At 44.9% G+C, this 23,745-nt stretch overlaps 1 protein-coding gene across 2 annotated transcripts in view; it reads right to left on the bottom strand.

The window, feature by feature from the left end:
* The window catches only part of LOC139406116 (rho GTPase-activating protein 20-like), a 54,188-nt gene that overhangs the window by 8,426 nt on the left and 22,017 nt on the right, over nucleotides 1-23,745 (bottom strand). For both annotated transcript variants that reach the window (XM_071148592.1, XM_071148591.1), the window contains exons 3-12: nucleotides 20,327-20,497; nucleotides 13,606-13,755; nucleotides 13,031-13,072; nucleotides 12,804-12,888; nucleotides 12,612-12,689; nucleotides 12,318-12,384; nucleotides 11,857-12,054; nucleotides 7,676-8,031; nucleotides 6,221-6,330; nucleotides 5,861-6,050 (exon numbers count right to left, since the gene is read on the bottom strand). In XM_071148592.1, coding sequence (XP_071004693.1) covers nucleotides 5,861-6,050; nucleotides 6,221-6,330; nucleotides 7,676-8,031; nucleotides 11,857-12,054; nucleotides 12,318-12,384; nucleotides 12,612-12,689; nucleotides 12,804-12,888; nucleotides 13,031-13,072; nucleotides 13,606-13,755; nucleotides 20,327-20,497 — 1,447 coding nt within the window. The remainder of the gene's footprint in view (nucleotides 1-5,860; nucleotides 6,051-6,220; nucleotides 6,331-7,675; nucleotides 8,032-11,856; nucleotides 12,055-12,317; nucleotides 12,385-12,611; nucleotides 12,690-12,803; nucleotides 12,889-13,030; nucleotides 13,073-13,605; nucleotides 13,756-20,326; nucleotides 20,498-23,745) is intronic.

Here is a 23,745-nt window from a genome sequence, read left to right as displayed (position 1 = left end):
AGTATAACTTTCCTTTACACCCTGTCCTGGCCCTTAGCCTCAGCCCTCCAAACCTCCAGACCTTTAGGCGTACATTACACTACCGTTCAAAAGTTTGGGGTCACTTAGAAATGTCCTTGTTTTTCATGAAAACGTAAATTAAATGAGTTGCAAAATGAATAGGAAATATAGGGTTATAAATAATGATTTTTCACTGATATAATAATTGTGTCCTTCAAACTTTGCTTCGTCAAAGAATCCTCCATTTGCAGCAATTACAGCCCTGCAGACCTTTGGCATTCTAGTCATCAAGTTGTTGAGGTATTCTGAAGAGATTTCACCCCATGCTTCCTGAAGCACCTCCCACAAGTTGGATTGGCACTTCTTATGTACCATACGGTTAAGCTGCTCCTACAACAACACAATAGGGTTGAGATCTGGTGACTGTGCTGGACACTCCATTAAAAACAGAATACCAGCTGATTGCTTCTTCCTTAAATAGTTTTTGCATAGTTTGAAGCTGTGCTTTGGGTCATTATCCTGTTGTAGGAGGAAATTGGCTCCAATTACGTGCCGTTCACAGGGTATGGCATGGCGTTGCAAAATGGAGTGATAGCCTTCCCTTTTCAAGATCCCTTTCACCCTGTACAAATCTCACACTTTACCATCACCAAAGCACCCCCAGACCATCACATTGCCTCCACAATGCTTGACAGATGGCGTCAAGCACTCCTACAGCATCTTTGAATTTTTTCTGTGTCTCACGAATGTTCTTCTATGTGATCCGAACACCTCAAACTTAGATTTGTCTGTCCATAACACTTTTTTCCAATTTTCCTGTCACGCCCTGACCTTAGAGAGCTTTTTATGTCTCTATTTTGGTTTGGTCAGGGTGTGATTTGGGTGGGCATTCTATGTTCATTTTTCTATGTTTTGTATTTCTTTGTTTTGGCCGGGTATGGTTCTCAATCAGGGACAGCTGTCTATCGTTGTCTCTGATTGGGAACCATACTTAGGCAGCCCTTTTTCCCACCTGTCTTTGTGGGTAGATGTCTTTGTTTGTTGGCACTATTTTGGATTGTTTATTGTTGGCGTCATATAAATAAAGGAATATGTACGCTCACCACGCTGCACCTTGGTCCTCTTCTTTCGACAGCCGTGACACTTCCTCTGTCCAGTGTCTGTTGCCAATCTTAATCTTTTATTTTTATTGGCCAGTCTGAGATATGGCTTTTTCTTTGCAACTCTGCCTAGAAGGCCAGCATCCCAGAGTTGCCTCTTCACTGTTGACGTTGAGACGTTGACGTTGACGTTGGTGTTTTGCGGGTACTATTTAATGAAGCTGCCAGTTGAGGACTTGTGAGGTGTCTGTTTCTCAAACTAGACACTCTAATGTACTTGTCCTCTTGTTCAGTTGTGCACGGGGCCTCCCACTCCTCTTTCTGTTCTGTGAAGGGAGTAGTACACAGCGTTTTACGAACTTTTCAGTTTCTTGGCAATTTCTCGCATGGAATAGCATTCATTTCTCAGATCAAGAATAGACTGTTAGAAGTTTTAGAAGAAAGTTATTTGTTTCTGGCCATTTTGAGCCTGTAATCCAACCCACAAATGCTGATGCTCCAGATACTCAACTAATCTAAAGAAGGTCAGTTTTCTTGATTCTTTAATCAGAATAACAGTTTTCAGCTGTGCTAACATAATTGCAAAAGTTTTCTAATGATCAATTAGCCTTTTAAAACGATAAACTTGGATTAGCTAGCACAAGATGCCATTGGAACACAAGAGTGATGGTTGCTGATAATGGGCCTCTGTACGCCTATGTAGAAATTCCATTAAAAAATCTGCTGTTTCCAGTTACAATAGTCATTTACAACATTAACAATGTCTACACTGTATTTCTGATCAATTTGATGTTATTTTAATGGACAGAAAATGTGTTTTTCTTTCAAAAACAGACATTTCTGTGACCCCAAACTTCTGAACGGTAATTTTTTTTTTCACCTTTATGTAACCAGGTAGGCACGATGAGAACAAGTTCTCATCAACAATTGCGACCTAGCCAAGATAAAGCAAAGCAGTTCGACACATACAACAACACAGAGTTACACATGGAGTAAAACAAACATACAGTCAATAATACAATAGAAAAATAAGTCAATATACAATGTGAGCAAATGAGGTGAGATAAGGGAGGTAAAGGCAAAAAAAAGGCCATGGTGGCGAAGTAAATACAATATAGCAAGTAAAACACTGGAATGGTAGATTTGCAGTGGAAGAATGTGAAAAGTAGAAATATAAATATTGGGGTGCAAAGGAGCAAAATAAATAAATAAATACAGTAGGGGAAGAGGTAGTTGTTTGGGCTAAATTATAGATGGGCTATGTACAGGTGCATTAATCTGTGAGCTGCTCTGACAGCTGGTGCTTAAAGCTAGTGAGGGAGATAAGTGTTTACAGTTTCAGAGATTTTTGTAGTTCATTCCAGTCATTGGCAGCAGAGAACTGGAAGGAGAGGCGGCCAAAGGAGGAATTGGTTTTGGGGGTGACCAGAGAGATATATCTGCTGGAGCGCGTGCTACAGGTGGGTGTTGCTATGGTGACCAGCGAGCTGAGATAAGGGGGGACTTTACCTAGCAGGGTCTTGTAGATGACCTGGAGCCAGTGGGTTTGGCGACGAGTATGAAGCGAGGGCCAGCCAACGAGAGCGTACAGGTCGCAGTGGTGGGTAGTATATGGGGCTTTGGTGACAAAAAGGATGGCACTGTGATAGACTGCATCCAATTTAGTAGGGTATTGGAGGCTATTTTGTAAATGACATCGCCGAAGTCGAGGATCGGTAGGATGGTCAGTTTTACGAGGATATGTTTGGCAGCATGAGTGAAGGATGCTTTGTTGCGAAATAAGAAGCCAATTCTAGATTTAACTTTGGATTGGAGATGTTTGATGTGAGTCTGGAAGGAGACATTTTTTGTTGTTGTTTTTTTCACCTTCATTTAACCAGGTAAGCTAGTTGAGAACAAGTTCTCTTTTGCAACTGTGACGTGGCCAAGATAAAGCATAGCAGTTCGACACATACAACAACACAGAGTTACACATGGAATGAACAAAACATACAGTCAATAATACAGTAGAAAAAAAAGAAAAAAAGATATACAGTGAGTGCAAATAAGGTCAAATAAGGGAGTTAAGGCAATAAATAGGCCATGGTGGCAAAGTAATTACAATATGGCAATTAAACACTGGAATGGTAGATGTGCCAAAGTTGGATGTGCAAGTAGAGATACTGTGGTGCAAAAGGAGCTAAATAAATAAATACAGTATGGGAATGAGGTAGATAGATGGGCTGTATACAGATGGGCTATGAACAAGTGCAGTGATCTGTGAGCTGCTCTGACAGCTGGTTCTTAAAGCTAGTGAGGGAGATGGGAATCTCCAGCTTCAGTGATTTTTGCAGTTCGTTCCAGTCAGTGGCAGCAGAGAACTGGAAGGCAATTGGAGGAATTGGCTTTGGGGGTGACCAGTGAGATATACCTGCTGGAGCATGTGCTACGAGTGGGTGCTGCTATGGTAACCAGTGAGCTGACATAGGGCGGGACTTTACCTAGCAGAGACTTGTAGATAACCTGTAGCCAGTGGGTTTGGCGACGAGTATTAAGCGAGGGCCAGGTAACGAGAGCGTACAGGTCGCAGTGGTGGGTAATATATGGGGCTTTGGTGACAAAATGGATGGCACTGTGATAGACTACATCCAGTTTGCTGAGTAGAGTGTTGGAGGCTATTATATAGATGACATCGCCAAAGTCAAGAATCGGTAGGATGGTCAGTTTTACGAGGATATGTTTGGCAGCATGAGTGAAGGAAGCTTTGTTGCGAAATAGGAAGCCGATTCTAGATTCAATTTTTGATTGGAGATGCTTAATGTGAGTCTAGAAGGAGAGTTTACAGTCTAGTCAAACACCTAGGTATTTGTAGTTATCCACGTATTCTAAGTCAGAGCCGTCCAGAGTAGTGATGCTGGATGGGCGGGCAGGTGCGGGCAATGATCGGTTGAATAGCATGCATTTAGTTTTATTTGGGTTTAAGAGCAGTTGGAGGCCACGGAAGTAGAGTTGTATGGCATTGAAGCTCATCTGGAGGTTAGTTAACACCGTGTATAAAGAAAGGCCAGAAGTATACAGAATGGTGTCGTCTGCGTAGAGGTGGATTAGAGAATCACCAGCAGCAAGAGCGACATCATTGATGTATGCAGAGAAGAGAGTCGGCCCGAGAATTGAACCCTGTAGGCACCCCCATAGAGACTGCCAGAGGTCCGGACAACAGGCCCTTGAATTTGTCACACTGAGCTCTATCAGAGAAGTAGTTGGTGAACCAGGCGAGGCAATCATTTGAGAAACCAAGGCTGTTGAGTCTGCCAATAAGAATGTGGTGATTGACAGAGTCGAAAGCCTTGGCCAGGTCGATGGATACAGCTGCACAGTAATGTCTCTTATCAATGGCGGTTATGATATCGTTAAGGACCTTGAGCGTGGCTGAGGTGCACCCATGACCAGCTTTGAAACCAGATTGCATAGCGGAGAAGGTACGATGTGATTCAAAATGGTCAGTAATCAGTTTGTTAACTTGGCTTTCAAAGACCTTAGAGATGCAGGGTAGGATAGATATAGGTCTGTAGCAGTTTGGGTCTAGAGTGTCCCCCCCTTTGAAGAGGGGGATGACCGCGGCAGCTTTCCAATCTTTGGGAATCTCAGACGATACGAAAGAGAGGTTGAACAGGCTAGTAATAGGGGTTGCAACAATTTCGGCAGATAATTTAAGAAAGAGAGGGTCCAGATTGTCTAGCCTGGCTGATTTGTAGGGGTCCAGATTTTGCAGCTCTTTCAGAACATCAGCTATCTGGATATGGGTGAAGGAGAAATGGTGGGGGCTTGGGCGGGTTGCTGTGGAGGGTGCCGGGCAGTTGACTGGGGTAGGGGTAGCCAGCTGGAAAGCATGGCCAGCCGTAGAGAAATGCTTATTGAAATTCTCAAATATAGTGGATTTGTCGGTTGTAACAGAGTTTCCTAGCCTCAGTGCAGTGGGCAGCTGGGAGGAGGTGCTCTTATTCTCCATGGACATTACAGTGACCCATAACTTTTTTGAGTTTGTGTTGCAGGAAGCAAATTTCTGCTTGAAAAAGCTAACCTTGGATTTTATAACTGCCTGTCTATATTGGTTTCTAACTTCCCTGAAAGTTGCACAACACCCCCCGCTGTTCGATGCTAATGCAGAACACCACATGATGTTTTTGTGTTGTTTAAGGGCAGTCAGGTCTGGAGAGAACCAAGGGCTATATCTGTTCCTGGTTCTAAATTTCTTGAATGGGGCATGCTTATTTAAGATGGTGAGGAAGGCATTTAAAAAAAAAAAACAGGTCAATATCCTTACAGGATACCCGGGGCAGGTCGATTAGAAAGGCCTGCTTGCTGAAGTGTTTCAGGGAGCGTTTGACAGTGATGAGTGCAGGTCGTTTGACCACTGACCCATTACGGATGCAGGCAATGAGGCAGTGATCGCTGAGATCTTGGTTGAAAACAGCAGAGGTGCAATGTATGTATGTATGTATGTATGTATGTATGTATGTATGTATGTATGGACATATGTATGGGGCCCTTGTTCTTAACTGGAAATGTAACTGGAAGTACACGTGAACAACTCACTCTCACCCAAATTTCCCATTGACATTAATACTTAATATAGGCAAGAGTATGATGTAGTAACACACATACACTGTGTGGTAGAATTATGTGATTGATAAGACATGAAAGTAAATAAAATAAATGAAAAGGTTTTTTAGCAGAGAGGGAAATCTACAAAAAAGTTTGAGGTTTGGGTCCATTCTCACCTTCTTGGTGGCCTCCCCCTCTCCCCGTGGGCTACAGGGGGCTGGTGTCCACAGCATGCTGGGAGCGATGCACACAGACAGATTGAAGGCATTCATCTGGTTGTCTTCTGCATTTCCTTGGATACAGTGGAGCACGGCAACCACGTGTCTGAGAAGCAACAGGTTTTCACTGGGCAGAAGATGGACTAACCTGAGGTGGGGGACGACGACAAAAAAATCAGTGATGAAAACACAACATTGACAACATCTGGTAAGACTGGATGTGTCAGACAAAGATTTAAATAGTGGGCAGAGAATGATGAGGGTGATCTTTGTTTTTCCTATGTGTTTGTGAAGGTGCGTTACGGGGAGTGTCAGTACCTATGGATGGCTAGCCATTTCTCCTCTTCCTCCTCTCTCTCCATCACTCCAATCCACTGCTCATACAGATCCACACAAAGCAGACTGCCTGGAACGTTCCGCAGGAAGTCCTGTTGGGGGACACAACCACAGGGACACAATTTAGGTTAGAACACCCCTTAAAAACGTATGTGAATATATTGAAGCAACATCTCAAGACATCAGTTAGGAAGTTAAAGCTTGGTCACAAATGGGTCTTCCAAATGGACAATGACCTCAAGCATACTTCCAAAGTTGTGGCAAAATGGCTTAAGGACAACAAAGTCAAGGCATTGGAGTGGCCATCACAAAGCCCTAACCTCAATCCTATAGAACATTTGTAGGCAGAACTGAAAAAGTGTGTGTGAGCAAGGAGGCCTACAAACCTGTCTCAGTTACACCAGCTCTGTCAGGAGGAATGGGCCAAAATTCACCCAGCTTATTGTGGTAAGCTTGTGGAAGGCTACCCGAAATGTTTGACCCAAGTTAAACAATTTAAAGGCAATGCCAATCAAATATTATTTGAGTGTATGTAAACTTCTGACCCACTGGGAATGTGATGAAAGAAATAAAAGCTGAAATAAATAATTCTCTCTACTATTATTCTGACATTTCACATTCTTAAAATAAAGTGGTGATCCTAACTGACCTAAGACAGGGGATTTTTACTTGGATTAAATGTCAGGATTGTGAAGAACTGAGTTTAAATGTATTGGTCTAAGGTGTATGTAAACTTCTGACTTCAACTGTATGCTTCTTTTCTGTAGAGATTATATGAATCCTGATAATATGGCACATAAAGTAGAACAGAATGCTATGAAAGAATCTGTGCAACTCAACTATTATGCAGTAATATTTTAGAGTAGTTGAGAGACGGCACAGCCACGTGTTTTACTGAAGCAATCTATCCTTTTACACTCAACATTGTTTGTTTGTCAGCTCAGTTGTATTCAGTTTGTTGGCTAGGATTGGGTATAGTAATATAGTAATATGCCTAACTGAACAGCAGCATGTGTTCTGTGTGTGTGTGTGTGTGTGTCATGTTCTGTCTGATTAAATACAGCTACAGGTTTCCAGTAAAGCCTCCCAACATGTGCTTTGAATTGAGTGTGTTTTTCTACGTAAGCTTTGTCTTCCACTCCAATCACTTCACTACTTTCTGTCTGTCTAAGACTTTCTATGATTTCACACACACACACACACACACACACACACACACACTGGATATGGGGGTGAATATGTGTGTCTACAGCTGTGTTAGCTCTGTGCTGTGAATTATTCTAATGTGTTGAAGCAGGATGAAACAGATCCTTCAAACCTCCTCTCTCTCATGTCCCATTTTATCTGATCTGACAAGCCTGGCTAAACCCTTTAAACTCTGATTAATACAAAAGGACCCTGGTGTGTGTGTGTGTGCTTGATTGCATTCTGTCCTACCTTGAAGACTGCGGCGGTGACGAACACAGACTCATGTGTGAGTGTGTGTGTGTCCTCTGTCCCATTGTCCAGTCTGTCTCTCAGCTCTCTGCAGGCTTTGGCCCCTGCAGAGCGACGGAATATACCCCTGGTGTAGGGACCCTCCTGGTACAGAAACACCAGCATGTCCATGACAGGTTTGGGCAGGGTGTGGTCAGGGCGGCAGACAGAACTGAGAGACCGTCCGAACAGGCGTCCCGGGGTGGGGGACAGGGAGGTGGGGGACAGGGGGACACCGTCCAGTTGGCTACTGGACCCCCTCCAGAAGGCCCAGTTTATCAACAACCTCTTCCTCTTAACAGACTTCTGACCTGGCTCTATAGGGAAAGAGAGAGGGAGAGGGGGGGGGGGGGGGGGGGTTAGTCCAACATTAAAGACATTATTATATTATGAAGTAGGGCCTACTGCTCAATAAAACACAACGAGAGGGAGAGAGAGGAGGAGAGAGATGAAGACTTAATGGCGTTTGGAGAGAGCAGAGGAAGGGAAAAAGAGAGAGAATGGTAGTGTGTGTGAGAGAGAGAGAGAGAGAGAGAGAGAGAGAGAGAGAGAGAGAGAGAGAGAGAAAGAGGCATTGATTCAGAAAGAGACGTGACTAGAGAGGGGTCTGAGTCTAATGGGGTGGAGATGGGGCAGTCTGTCTGGAGAGAGAGAGAGAGCTAGAGAGAGACAGAGAAAGAAAAAGTGTTTGTGTGTGCTTAGTGAAACCATATTTCTGATACTTGGTATATCATGTTAAGTAGCTGTGAGTCCTTTGGAATTATTTCCAAAGGAAATAAAACATGTAAAAAAGTATGAAATAAGTATTGTGAACCCTTTGGAATTATTTGGATTTCTGCATAAATTGGTCATCAAACTTGATCTAATCTTCATTTAAGTCACTTCAATAGACAAACATTGTGTGCTTAAACTAATAACACAAAAATTATTGTATTTTTCTTGTCTATATTGAATACATAACTTAAATATTCACGGTGTAGGTCGGACAAAGTATGTGAACCCCTAGGCTAATGAATTGGAGTCAGGATTGGAGTCAGGACTCAGCTAACATGGAGTCCAATCAATGAGACGAGATTGGAAAAATTGGTTACAGCTGCCATGCCCTATAAAAAACACTCACAAAATTTCAGATTGCTATTCACAAGAAGCATTGCCTGATGTGATCCATGCCTCAAACAAAAGAGATCTCAGAAGACCTCAGAAGACTTGCATAAAGCTGGAAAGGGTTACAAAGGTATCTCTAAAAGCCTTGATGTTCATCAGTCCACGGAAAGACAAATAGTCTATAAATTGAGAAAGTTCAGCACTGTTGCTACTATTCCTAGGAGTGACAGTCCTGCAAAGATGACTGCACGAGCACAGCGCAGAATGCCGAATGCTCAATGAGGTTAAGAAGAATCCTAGAGTGTCAGCTAAAGACTTACAGAAATCTCTGGAACATGCTAACATCAGTCTACGATACATAAACACTAAACAAAAATGGTGTTCATGGGAGGACACGACGGAAGAAGCCCCTGTTGTCCAAAAAAAACATTTCTGCACGTCTGAAGTTTGCAAAAGTGCACCTGGATGTTCCACAGTACTACTGGCAAAATATTATGTGGACAGATGAAACTCCAGTTGAGTTGTTTAGAAGGAACAATGTAGAAAAAAGGGCATAGCACACCAACATCAAAACCTCATCCCAACTGTAAAGTACGGTGGACGGAGCATCATGGTTTGGGGCGGCTTTGCTGCCTCTGGGCCTGGACAGCTTTCTATCTTCGACAGAAAAATGAATTCCCAAGTTTATCAAGACATTTTGCAGGAGAATGCAATTTGTCCACGAATTGAAGCTCAACAGAAGTTGGGTGATGCAACAGGACAACGACCCAAAACACAGAAGTAAATCAACAACAGAATGGCTTCAACAGAAGAAAATACACCTTCTGGTGGCCCAGTCAGAGTCCTGACCTCAACCCGATTGAGATGCTGTGACATGACCTCAAGAGAACAGTTTACACCAGACATCCCAAGAATATTGCTGAACTGAAACAGTTTTGTGAAGAGGAATGGTCCAAAATTCCTCTTGACCGTTGTGCAGGTCTGATCCGCAACTACAGAAAACGTTTGGTTGAGGTTATTGTTGCCAAAGAAGGGTCAACCAGTTATTAAATCCAAGGGTTCACATACTTTTCCCACCCTGCACTGTGAATGTTTACACAGTGTGTTCAATAAATACATGAAAATGTATAATTGTTTGTGTGTTACTAGTTTAAGCAGACTGTGTTTGTCTAATGTTGTGACCTAGATGAAGGTCAGATCAAATTTTATGACCAGTTTATGCAGAAATCCATGTATTTCCAAAGGGTTCACATACTTTTTCTTGCCACTGTATGTTACATACCGTGTGTGTCTATGTACAGTACCAGTCAAAAGTTTGGACACACCTACTCATTCAAGGGTTTTTCTTTATAGTTACTATTTTCTACATTGCAGAGTAATATTGAAGTCATCAAAACTATGAAATAACACATACGGAATCATATAGTAACCAAAAAAGTGTTCAACAAATCAAAATAATGTCCATTGCTCGTGTTTCTTGGCCCAAGCAAGTCTCTTATTATTATTTGTGTCCTTCAGTAGTGGTTTCTTTGCAGCAATTCGACCATGAAGGCCTGATTCACGCAGTCTCCTCTGAACAATTGATGTTGAGATGTGTCTGTTACTTGAACTCTGTGAAGCATTTATTTGGGCTGCAATTGCTGAGGCTGGTAACTCTAATGAACTTCTTCTCATGTCTTAAAGTAATGATGGACTATTGTTTCTCTTTGGTTATTTGAGCACTTGTTCATTGAAATGCATTCCAGGTGACTACCTTATGAAGCTGGTTGAGAGAATTCCAAGAGTGTGCAAAGCTGTCATCAAGGCAAAGGGTGGCTGCTTTGAAGAATCTCAAATATAAAATATATTTTGATTTGTTGAACACTTTTTTGGTTACTACATGATTCCATATGTGTTATTTCATAGTTTTGATGTCTTCACTATTATTCTACAATGTAGAAAATAGTAAAAACCCATGAATGAGTAGGTATGTCCAAACTTTTGACTGGTACTGTATGTTTGACAGACTATGAGCTCTCTGTCTGTGTGTTTATTTGAGTTACGTTGCGCGTGTGGGTACCTTTTTGTCTGTCTACTTGGACTTTCTGGATAAAAACATTAAATGTGTGTGAAGCACAGTTTATACTGTGTTTATAAGGGTGGGGTGTGGACAATAAAAGGCCCTTCCACATTAGTGGCACAACACCCCTAGCTGCCCAGGACCCTGAACGTTCAAATCTGACTTTAACACTCCACTCCAGCTTTACACTCAGTTACATTTTGGAATCCAAATCAAAACAACATTGTTATAGAGCCGCTCCAACATTCTTAAACGAGCCCAAGCATCGTTAAATGTTTATAAAGTTGTAAATCACGCATCACTATATACCAGTGTGAGAAATCTTGTAGAGGGGGAATATTTAAAAGAGAGGCAACGAGGGGGAGAGAAAGAGAGAGAGGGCTGGTTGTATGGGCAATGTTTTGATCCTTTTATGGATTTTAATGGATCCATTTGGGTCTGTTGCAAAACAGATGCCATATTTCTCTCCTAGCCAATAAAAACCTTTCATTTTCTGGATGGATGGGTAAAAATATTTGGTGTCATAGCAGAGTTGACACACAAATCCATCAGTGACACCCTTCGCCATGTTTGTAAAACACTTGTTAGATGGAAATAATTAGGCTGGTGTAGCGAATATTGGACGGTGTGGTTAAATGGAGGCTTATGTCAGAACTTGACGGGGATAGAGAGGAATCTGAGGGTCTTGTGATTCAGTGGAGCGTCCTCAATGAGCATCCTGGAACACATTCTCACACACACTCTCTCTATGTTCTCTCTCTCTCTCTCTCTCTCTCTCTCTCTCTCTCTCTCTCTCTCTCTCTCTCTCTCTCTCTCTCTCTGTCTCTCTCTCATTCCGTACTTTCAGAGAGAAAGACGTATGAGGGAAAAGAAGGAGATATGAAGTAAACAAGTGCAAAAAAGGGATGCGACACATTTTTGAAGGAAACATAACCCTTTTTTCTGTTAATCCGTTCACTGTCGGTAAGGGGTCTCATACCTATGAGCGGAGCCTGTCTGAGGTCCACCCGGCTGGGCTTGAGGATGAACTGGCACTGGGTGTCTGGAGGGAGACACTGGTCCAGCAGCATCGTCCCCTGGTCCTCCTCCGGAGGAGGAATCGCATCCTTCCCTCCATCTCCTCCTGCTCCCACATTACGAATGTGACTCATCTTGATACTGAAGGGAAACTCGTGCCCTGAAGGGTTAGAGAGGAGAGGGTCAGGAGGTTAGACGTCAGGGGACGTGAGTCTGTCCTGAGATGTGACCAGACCAGGTTTACAGTATTCAGCTAGTCTTTTATCTTCCTCGTCATTAACGGGAGGAAGAATACCAAAGCAGAGCAACTTTTGACCGCGGAGTAAAGAGTTGGAGTAGGTAGAAGTTGCCCCTGACCACTGATTAAGGTGTATGCTGGGCGTAAAAGGGCTGAGTAGGGTTGGGTAATGGAGGTAAACTCACCAATCAGAGGATAGGGGGAGTCATCCTTATAGGAGCTCAACCACAACTGGTGGTCTTTCACACAGCCCTAGAGAGAGAGAGAGAGAGAGAGCGAAAGAGAGAGAGAGAGAGCGAAAGAGAGAGAGAGAGAGAGCGAAAGAGAGAGAGAGAGAGAGAGAGAGAGAGAGAGAGAGAGAGAGAGAGAGAGAGAGAGAGAGAGAGAGATAGAAAGAATGGCACCAAAATACACACTTACAAAACATACCCACTCACACACACAAGCACACACACTCAGAAACAAGCGCACACACTTACCGAAATGCCAAACAGCTGTAGTGCCATTCGGATTACATCAGTGGTGCTGTCGGAATTACTGACAGCTAGAGTCTTAGCCTGGGGAAAAGCACAAAAACATTAAATAAATTAACACAAGCACACACACAACCAAGAAAGAACCCCCCCCCCACACACACACACAGACCTGCACCACCGCATTCGTAAACTTACATAAGCACAATTCCCAATGTCCTTTGCAAATATTTTCAAAGGAATGGTCTTGGGGTCATCCTTCTCTTTCTCTTCATTTATTCGACTGGAGGAATGAAGGAAGTCAGAATGAGAAAATAACACTTTATTTCACACAAGCCATACTTCTAGTCTACTGAAGTCAAGCCATAGAATATTACTGTCAGAGTAAGTTATGAAAAATATCGTCTCCCGTCAATTTTGGTTACCTTTTGATGAGAGAAAGCCACTTCTCCTTGTGCTCCACAGAACTGCAGACAGAGGAGACCGAAAATAAGAAGGGGAAATGAAGTCGGATAACCATCTTATTTTTCTCATCTTCTCTTACATAAAGTAAAACTGCATAGTTCCTATGAATTCCTGGTGTCAAGGCATATAGTGTGTGTGTGTGATATTTTGCAATCCCTGGCTCTCTGTGGTCAGAGTAAGGGGGGATTACGATTAGGAATATGGCCCAGGTTGTGGTGTGGTGGAGGGTTAAGAATTTACTGTTCTAGTGGTTGTTCCTTGTTCTGAGACACAGTATAACAATTCCTGTACTGTACTGTGCTGTGCATACTCAATTAGGATTTATTAAAGGGACTTTCTCACTATAAGTACAGAGTATACAGTAATAATACACTAACCAGTCTTCTTTCATACATAGGTGTGTGTGTGTGTGTGTGTGTGTGTGTGTGTGTGTGTGTGTGTGTGTGTGTGTGTGTGTGTGTGTGTGTGTGTGTGTGCGTGTGTGCGTGTGTGCGTGTGTGCGTGCGTGCGTGCGTGCGTGCGTGTGTGTGTGTACCTGAATGTGGCGACACAGTTGAAAGTGGGCCAGCCCATGACGAAGCTCCTTTCTGGACTGGTGGTGCCTTCACACACTTCCTCCATACAGCCTGCTGTCCACATCTCACACATACGCACCTGAGCCTTCAGCTTGAAGTGTGTGGACGACCTGCAGAAAACACAAGAGGGTCACAAACAGTTTAATATACTCGCACACACACACACACTGAATCACATATCTCTGGGCACATACAGTACATTAATTAATATCCATGGTCGAATTCTCAACATTCCTGCATTATATATATATTTTCTACATTGTTGAATAATGGTGAAGACATCAAAACTATGAAATAACACTTATGGAATCATGTAGTAACCCAAACATTTGAGATTCTTCAAAGTAACCACCCTTTAACTTGATGACAGCTTTCCACTCTCAAATTGCCAGGGTCGAGAGGAGTTGTAGCCATCAGCGTGCCCCGGAGATGGGACGGGCCATGCAGTAAACCACGTCACATCCTGTTGGGCCAACAGCGAAACCACCAGCACCCATGGTCCCGGGGAAAGTCAACAGACACGACACCCACGCTCTGTTCAATTCCTGAAGTGTGGTAACGCTCGTACAAGTGCGCCTGCTGGCCCATCCTACCAACCATGGTGAGGAGATGTCCGTCTCCTGTGTCCACGGCAACACCAAGCGGTATTCGACCGGGCAGGCCACCATCGTGATGCCACAAGGGAGCTGCCAGATGGTAGTAGGTGCCGTACCTGAATTGTCCAGTACCCCTCCTTGTGGGACGAGATTGTCCTCTGTTCACGGAACTGTGGAGGTACGAGCTTGGAAAAAGAGTACAAGCCGGCGACCGACGAGAGCGCCGTCGGACTGCCACCTGTGCGACCCCGAAGCAAGTGGTTGCCAGCCCCGGGTCTTCGGACCAGGAGTCGGGGATCCGAGGGGGCGCCGGAACCAACCTCACCTGGTGAACAACCGGAGGAGGAACCCATGCCCCCCTCCTCAATTTCGAGGGACCCGCAGAGATACCTGCCCTGAGACCCCTGAGGGTACAGTTTGGGACCACCCAGTGGGAGGATCCAAACTTGAAAGCCGCCGCGGCCCAGGTGATAGTGGTGGATGGCCAGCTGTTGTATCAGGTGTTGCACGAACAGGGGGAACTTCACAAAGTGTTGTTGCTGACCCGCCAGTACGTCGGAACTGTTCTTCAGCTGGTCCACACTTATTTGTTGGGGGCCCACCTGGGAATGGAGAAAACCTGGGAACGGATCGCCGCACGGTTCCACTGGCCAGGATTTTAAATGTATTTATTTAACCTTTATTTAACTAGGCAAGTCAGTTAAGAACAAATTCTTATTTACAATGACGGCTTACCAAAAGGAAAAAAGGCCTCCTGCGGAGACGTGGGCCTGGGATAAAAATAAAAAAATAAATCCAATATGAATATAGGACAAAACACACATCATGACAAGAGAGACAACACAACACTACATAAACAGAGACCTAAGACAACAACATAGCAAGGCAGCAACACATGACAACACAGCATGGTAGCAACACAACATAACATAACAACAACATGGTAGAAACACAACAAGGTAGGAGCACAAAACATGGTACAAATATTATTGGGCACAGACAACAGCACAAAGGGCAAGAAGGTAGAGACAACAATACATCACACAAAGCAACCACAACTGTCAGTAAGAGTGTCCATGATTGAGTCTTTGAATGAAGAGATTGAGATAAAACTGTCCAGTTTGAGTGTTTGTTGCAGCTCGTTCCAGTCGCTAGCTACAGCGAACTGAAAAGAGGAGCGACCCAGGGATGTGTGTGTACTTTGGGGACCTTTAACAGAATGTGACTGGCAGAACGGGTGTTGTATGTGGAGGATGAGGGTTGCAGTAGATATCTCAGATAGGGGAAGTGAGGCCTAAGGGGGATTTATAAATAAGCATCAACCAGTGGATCTTGTGACGGGTATACAGAGATGACCAGTTTACAGAGGAGTATAGAGTGCAGTGATGTGTCCTATAAGGGGCATTGGTGACAAATCTGATGGCCGAATGGTAAAGAACATCTAGCCGCTCGAAAGCACCCTTACCTGCCGATCTATAAATTATGTCTCTGTAATCTAGCATGGGTAGGATGGTCATCTGAATCAGGGTTAGTTTGGCAGCTGGGGTGAAAGAGGAGCGATTAAGATAGAGGAAACCAAGTCTAGATTTAACTTTAGCCTGCAGCTTTGATATGTGCTGAGAGAAGGACAGTGCACCGTCTAGCCATACTCCCAAGTACTTGTATAAGCCTAAACCCTCAGAGGTAGTAATAACACCTGTGGGAAAAGGGGCATTCTTCTTACCAAACCACATGACCTTTGTTTTGGTGATGTTCAGAACAAGGATATGGGTAGAGAAAGTTTGTTGGACACTAAGAAAGCTTTGTTGTAGAGCATTTCACACAAAATCCGGGGAGGGGCCAGCTGAGTATAAGACTGTATCATCAGCATATAAATGGATGAGAGAGCTTCCTACTGCCTGAGCTATGTTGTTGATGTAAATTGAGAAGAGCGTGGGGCCTAGGATTGATCCTTGGGGTACTCCCTTGGTGACAGGCAGTGGCTGAGACAGCAGATTTTCTGACTTTATACACTGAACTCTTTGAGAGAGGTAGTTAGCAAACCAGGCCAAAAACCCCTCAGAGACACCAGTACTCCCACAAGATTGGAATGGTCTAGTGTATCAAAAGCTTTGGCCAAGTATATAAAAATAGCTACACCGTCTTGCTTAGAATCAAGGGCAATGGTGATATCATTGAGGACTTTTAAGGTTGCAGTGACACATCCATAACCTGAGCTGAAACCAGATTGCATACCAGAGCGAATACTATAGACATCAAGAAAGCCAGTGAGTTGATTATTGACAGGTTTTTCCAACACTTTTGATAAACAAGGCAAAATAGAAATAGGCCTAAAACAGTTCAGATCAGTTTGATCTCCCCCTTTAAATAAAGGATGAACTGTGGCTGCCTTCCAAGCAATGGGAACCTCCCCAGACAGGTGAGACAGGTTAAAAAGGTTGGAGATAGGCTTAGCGATGATAGGAGCAGCAACCTTAAAGAAGAAAGGGTCTAGTTTTGGGGTCAAGTTTACGTAGCTCGTTTATTACCTCGGACTCAGTGACTGCCTGCAGGGAGAAACTTTGTAGAGAGGCAGGGGGAAAAGAGGGAGAAGCATCGGGGATAGTCGCATTAGAAGGGGTGAGGGATGAGGAAATGTTGGACGGACAGGGAGGCATGGCTGAGTCAAATAGGAATCCTGACTTTTGATGAGGTGATTACAGAGCTCAGCTATGTGCTTCTTTCAGTAACAACCACATCATCAACATTAAGGAACATGGGCAGCTGTGAGGAGGAGGGTTTATTCTCCAGGTCTTTAACTGTTTTCCAGAACTTCTTGGGGTTAGACCCACAGAGAAGGAACTGCTCCTTAAAGTAACTCATTTTGGCCTTCCAGATATCCTGAGTGCACTTATTTCTCATTTGCCTGAATGATAGCCAGGGATGAGGTGGGCCATGGAAGACTATTGCTGCAGCTGCCTGGAGTGTCAAATCACCACCCCAAAAGCACACTTCCGGAACCCATTGGTTCCCCTACCGATCATCGGAGTGCCATTTGAACGCATCGCCATGGACATAGTGGGCCCCTGGAAAAAATGGCTTGAGGACACCTGTTCATCCTGGTGATAGTAGATTATGCGACCCAATATCCCGAGGCCATTCCCCTAAGGCGGCAGTCTCCAAGGGAATCGCCGGGAGCTGTTCCACCTCTTCAGCCGGGTGGGCATCCCGAACAAGATCCTGACTGACCAAGGTACCGAGTTCATGTCCTGACTAATGAAAGATTTGTGTGCTCTCTTATGGATAAAGCAGATCCGGAACTCTGTCTTTCATCCGGAGACGGATGGGCTCATCAAGCGGTTAAATAAGACGCTCAAACAAATGTTGCGGAAGGTCATTGAGCGGGACAGGAAGAACTGGGACCAGCTACTACCCCACCTAATGTTCTCGATCCGAGAAGTGCCCCAAGCCTCCACTGAGTTTTCCCCTTTGAACTCCTCTATGGGAGGAGACAATGCAGCCTACTATATCTTGGCAAGGAGGTGTGGGAAGCCCAGCCAACCTACTTACGCAGTGTGGTGGAACACGTATAGACGATGAGGGAGTGGATAACAGCCATATGGCCATTGGTAAGGGAACATATGGAGAAGGCCCAGTGCGCCCAAGCCGGGGTACCCAGCCCCGAGAGTTCCATGTGGGTGACAAGGTGCTCATTTTAATCCCCACCACAGAAAGTAAGTTCCGGACAATACGGCACTGGCCATACGAGGTGAAAGAGAAGCTGGGACCCATAAATTACTGCGTACAGCAGCCGGGGAGACGGAAACCCAATCAGATTTACCACGTGAATCAATTGAAGAGGTGGCACGTAAGGACAGCCTTGGCAGTGTTGTGGACAAAACCCGGGATATCAACTGGTCCTGAGCAATGAGGACCTCAAACTGGCCCAGAAGCAAACTCCAGGAGCTCATCTGTCACGCCTTGACCTTAGTTATCTTAGTTTTCTTTATTATTTTGGTTAGGTCAGGGTGTGACGAGGGTGGTATGTGTGTTTTTGTCTTGTCTATGTTTTTTTGTATATCTATGGGGTTTTGGTTTGTCTAGGTAAATGTAGGTCTATGGTGGCCTGAATTGGTTCCCAATCAGAGGCAGCTGTTTATCGTTGTCTCTGATTGGGGATCCTATTTAGGTTGCAATTTTCCATTTTGGTTTTGTGGGTTATTGTCTATGTATAGTTGCCTGTCAGCACTCGTGTCTTATAGCTTCACGGTTGTTTTGTTGTTTAGCTAGTTTGTTTAGTGTTCTTCGTCTAAATAAAGAAGAATGTATTCTTATCACGCTGCGCCTTTTTCTCCTCGTTACGATGAACGTGACATCATCGATCGGAACACCAACGTGTTTTCCGAGAAGCCAGGACGAACGACCCTCATTCAACACCACGTCCTCACCCAGCCTGGATAAACGGTACAAAAGAGGCCATACAGGATCCCAGAGGCACGAAGGAAGGCTGTGAAGCAGGAGGTGGAGGCTATGCTGAGGATGGGAGTCATCGAGGAGTCCCACAGTGCATGGTGCAGCCCCATTGTGTTGGTGCTCAAACCGTAATTACTACCCCATGCCGAGGTTGGACGAGCTCATCAACCGGTTGGGAAAGGCCTTCAGGACCCTGGAGCTGACCAAGGGATATTGGCTGGTACCCTTGGCAACCTCCTACCGGAAGAAGATGGCATTCTTGACACCGGACGTCTTATACCCATACCGGGTCCTCCCGTTCGGTCTCCATGGAGCCCCACCCATGTTCCAGCACCTGATGGACCGAGACAGCCAACCACACCAACAGTATGCAGCAGTCTATTTGGATGACATCATCATCCACAGCCAAGGCTGGGAAGAGCACCTGATGCGCCTCCAGGTGTTACTGGACACGCTCAGACAAGCCAGGTTGACAGCGAATCCCAAGAAATGCAAGCTGGTGTTCGAGGAGGTGGAGTACCTGGGGTATTTGATTGGATGTGGGAACGTCAAGCTCCAGGAGAGGAAGGTCCAGGCGGTTTGTGACTAGCCCGTTCCCCGCACCAAGACACAGGTCAAGTCCAACTTTGCGGCTATAACCTCTACCCTTACCGATCTGACCAGGGCCTGCCTCCCGAAAACAGTGAAGTGGTCAGATGAGGGCAAAGCGGCTTCAGGCGCTTGAAGGAAGCCCTGTACTCCCATTCGGTTCTCGTGAGGCCCAATTTCCAGGTACCGATGCTGGTGCAGACGAGGCCTGGTGACAGATGGAGTTTACATCACGGGGCAGTGGCTCCCTCTGCTGGATGTGTCAGGTCTCGAACTGGTCCTTTACTTTATTGGTTTAAAAAAACACCCTTGAAACTGAGGTATAACATTAGTTCGTGTCTGATTTGTGTAAACGTCTAGATCAAACCCCCTGTTCTGCCACAAGACACATAAACACATAAATAAACCTATATACTGTACACATGTGCACACCTCCGATACACACACGTACTCCTTCCTAACTTCCTAGCCTACTATTTTTCACCCATAATGTAATTATAGCTGTCTCCACTGTATGGGTCAGCTCCACCCAGGGGCAGGTGATGTTGAATATAGGTTGGAGAGAGAGGCCCAGTTCTGCTGACACAACATCTCAGCAACGTTGGTTCAACACCCTGATCGTTGCCTGAAGGTTGTGTTGTGGGTGGGGAGCCCCTCGGTGGTCTTTGATCTGGGATGGATCAGATGGATTTGATTGGCTGAGAGGTAATTATAGGCTGGATAGGAGCGATGGAGGGATGGAGTAGAGGGAAGATGGGATAAGAGAGGGATATGTCTCACAGACCTGGAACGGGTGTTTTTAGACTTGCTGGAGAGAAAAGAGATGGAATGCTGTTTTTAGCGCCCCCCTCTCTCTCTCTCTCACTCTCTCACTCACTCACTCACTCACTCACTCACTCACTCACTCACTCACTCACTCACTCACTCACTCACACACACACACACACACACACACACACACACACACACACACACACACACACACACACACACACACACACACACACACACACACACACACACACAGACACAGAGAGAGACTCACTTGGCCTTGGCGATAAGGAGTGTGTCAGTAAAGAGGAAGAGGTGTCTCTCCTGTGTCTGTAAACCGGTCTGCAGCTGGGTGTGGGCGTGGGCCAGGAACACCCTCCATGGAGAGAGGAACGCCTGCACCAGGGGACACTTCTCTGGGCTGACTGGGGACAGGCAGTTCTCCCTGTCAACACACACACACACATCACACACTGTTAGAATAACCAGGTCATCAGACAGTAGAGGGGTCATTTCACGTTGGCTCCCAATGGGCCAATGGGTCAGGAGGATAACTGTTTGGGGTCAGAATGAGAGGAGGTGTGGGTCCCCTGGGTTGAGTTTATGGATGAACCCTGTGCTCCCAATTTTGGTCATACAATTACACATGCAAAGACACACAGAAGCACACAGATATAACCTCTGTATCAGGTTCTAGGGAAAGATACGTCTTTCTGAATGATGTCAATATCTGCCATGGGCAAGTACAGCAGATGGAACAGGTTGGCCTTTTTCCAGGAACAACGGAAATAGTTGCAGGGCTCTGTCCTTTCCTGTTTACAGCAGGCAGTAAGATCGGATTCTCAGCTCACATTCGAGAGATAATGGCCCTGTACACACACGGGTGCACACACAAATATTCCTAACCACCAACCCCAGAGAACTCCCTTCAAACAGTTTCTTCCTAACACTGGGAAGAACCAAAAGCTTGGCATCAAATATCCCTGCACACTCATTTTACAGATCTCTTTTGTCATTGACTTGTGTAATTAATCAGTTATATATTGTAATTACCTAATGAAAGACAGAGTGACTCCGACGTGCCTTGGTCTTTCTATGTTTTTAAAACGCTTCCTATTCCAAAAAGAGTGAGTGAAAGAGAACCACAGACTAAGGTCTTCAGTTTCCTATTGATTCATTGCTTCTGGATGAGTATTAAAGGCCGAAACCATGATTCAAAACTAGGGTGGAATTTGTAGGAGGGAAAATTGGGAGAGGTTCTTACCCCTGGACCCCTAAAAATTCTGAAATATAACCCTAACTAACACCATAACAGAAGACCACTTAGAACAAGCTTCAACGACTCTCAGGGTGATTATAAAACCATATCACACCTTCCTTCTCTAACCGCTTTTCTTAATACATAATATATCAAGGAAGTGCCTAAGTCATAGAGTCCACACACACACAGAACAGATTCACATAATATCTCTCTCTCCTTCTATACAGACACCAAACTTCCATATTCAACCCACATCCCTTCCCCTGAATGGTTTATTGGCAGCTGAGCTCCTGTTCCATTGAAGCTGATGGATGATTGGCTAACAACACCATTGTGTGTCATATAATGTTGATAAATTGGACAAAGAGGTAATTTGCATACACACCACATACACGGCCATTTTTGTTGGGGAACAGTCCTGTGGAGCGAGATGTTGACTTTTCAGAAAAGGGTTGTTTATTCTCGGGGGGCTCCTGTGGGGTAAGGCCTCTAAGCCCAACCCTGTGAGACAACAGCACAACACAGCATACTAATGTCCCAGCATACCTTTAGGGAGAGAATTGTGAATATTGATGAGCCTGCCATCACTATATTAGACCTAGTAGCCAAACAGAATGCCACCTTCTTATCCTGATTATGGTCACATTGGCTTTCCTTGATGTACCCCGTACCTAGACTCTCTTTCTCTCTCTGTCCCTCTCTCTCTCTCTCTCTCTCTCTCTCTCTACCTATATCTCTATCTCTCCCTCTCTTGCTCTCTCTGACACACACAAACAAGGAGGTGGGGTGTGTCAAGGTTACCGGGGGCTGCAGCCAGGAGATGAGGTCACCTGGTCCAGATGTGTGTGTTGTAACACCCCCCCCCCCCCCGTGTGGATGAGAACATCTGTAAGAAGAGACCCCCCAGAGGACAGCAGCTGTCCCTCAGATGCCACACACACACACACAAACCCTACCTCATCTCCACACTACGTATGTTCTCTAAGCCCTGTGACCCTCCTGCTCTGTATCCCCCAGACAGACACATTACACATCCTTATAGGATCTTAATAATGGCTCAACCCCGCCTATTTCTACAATTGTTCTTCTTAAAATCTGATTTTAAACCTAACCTAGTAATCGTATGCCTAACCCTAACCTTAAATGAAGACCATAAAGCAAATTTTTGTTTTCATACATTTTTATGACAGAGACAATTTTGACTTTGTGGTTGTGGTAACTAGTGACAACACAGCACAACCCAGCATGCCTTTAGGGAGAGAATGGTGAATATTGATGAGCCAGTCAACACTATTTCAGGCTGACTAGCCAATCAGAACGCCTAACGAATAACGCCCTCTTATCCTGATCATGGTCACACTGGCTTTCCTTGATGTACTCTCTATCTCTCTCTCTCTCTCTCTCCCTCCCTCCCTCCCTCCCTCCCTCCCTCTCGCTCTCTCTCTCTCTCTCACTCTCTCTAACACATACACACACACACAAGGAGGTGGGGAGTGTCAAGGTTACCGGGGGCTGCAGCCAGGAGATGAGGTCACCCTGGTCCAGATGTGTGTGTTGTAACCCCCCCCCCAGTGTGGACGAGAACATCTGTAAGAAGAGACCCCCTAGAGGACAGCAGCTGGATGAACAGCTGTCCCTCAGATGCCACACACACACAAACCCTACCTCATCTCCACACTACGTATGTTCTCTAAGCCCTGTGACCCTCCTGCTCTGTATCCCCCAGACAGACACATTACACATCCTTATAGGACACTGTCCTTTTGCTTTGCTCTGGTTGAATTCTGTTAGTGTTTTCTCCAACAATGAATGGCCAACAGCTCTTCTGAGAATTTGAGCTAATTTATTGTCGAGGCTAATTTATCATCAATTTGTCTGCACCTGTCTAGACCTAAGTAGTGCACTTGACTTCTCAGAGGTGCACAAAAGGTTTAGCAGTTTATGATGACAATCCGAGGGAAAAGTAAATAAATTGTGGTTTAACAAGACCCCTTGGTTAGAAACAGGAGGGGAAAACTTTATGTAAATCTCATTGGCTTACTGTATGTAACTTTTGAACTTTGACCGGGTTTGTCAAACAGTGAGTTTGGACCTAGCGGTGTGTGTGTGTTTTGCGTGTTAATCGTGTGTGTGTGTGTGTGTGTGTGTGTGTGTGTGTGTGTGTGTGTCTGTGTGTGTGTGTGTGTGTGTGTGTGTGTGTGTGTGTGTGTGTGAAAAGGGTTAGCATTAGCTTGAGTTCTCCTCCAGACAAACACTGTCCAGACCAACACCACTGACACTCTGTGAAGTGCTGTGATTAACGGTGCAGTGTGTGTGTATACATGCGTGTGTGTGTGTGTTAGCCATCTTGTCAACCATGGTGAGAGACCTAAGCCAAAGTGCACACTGCACCAATACACTGCTGCCAATATACCATGGTTACGTCTTGAATG

This window comes from Oncorhynchus clarkii, chromosome 3, assembly GCF_045791955.1.
Source record: "Oncorhynchus clarkii lewisi isolate Uvic-CL-2024 chromosome 3, UVic_Ocla_1.0, whole genome shotgun sequence".
Taxonomy (NCBI): domain Eukaryota; kingdom Metazoa; phylum Chordata; class Actinopteri; order Salmoniformes; family Salmonidae; genus Oncorhynchus; species Oncorhynchus clarkii.
This window is presented reverse-complemented; position numbering and strand designations above follow the sequence as displayed.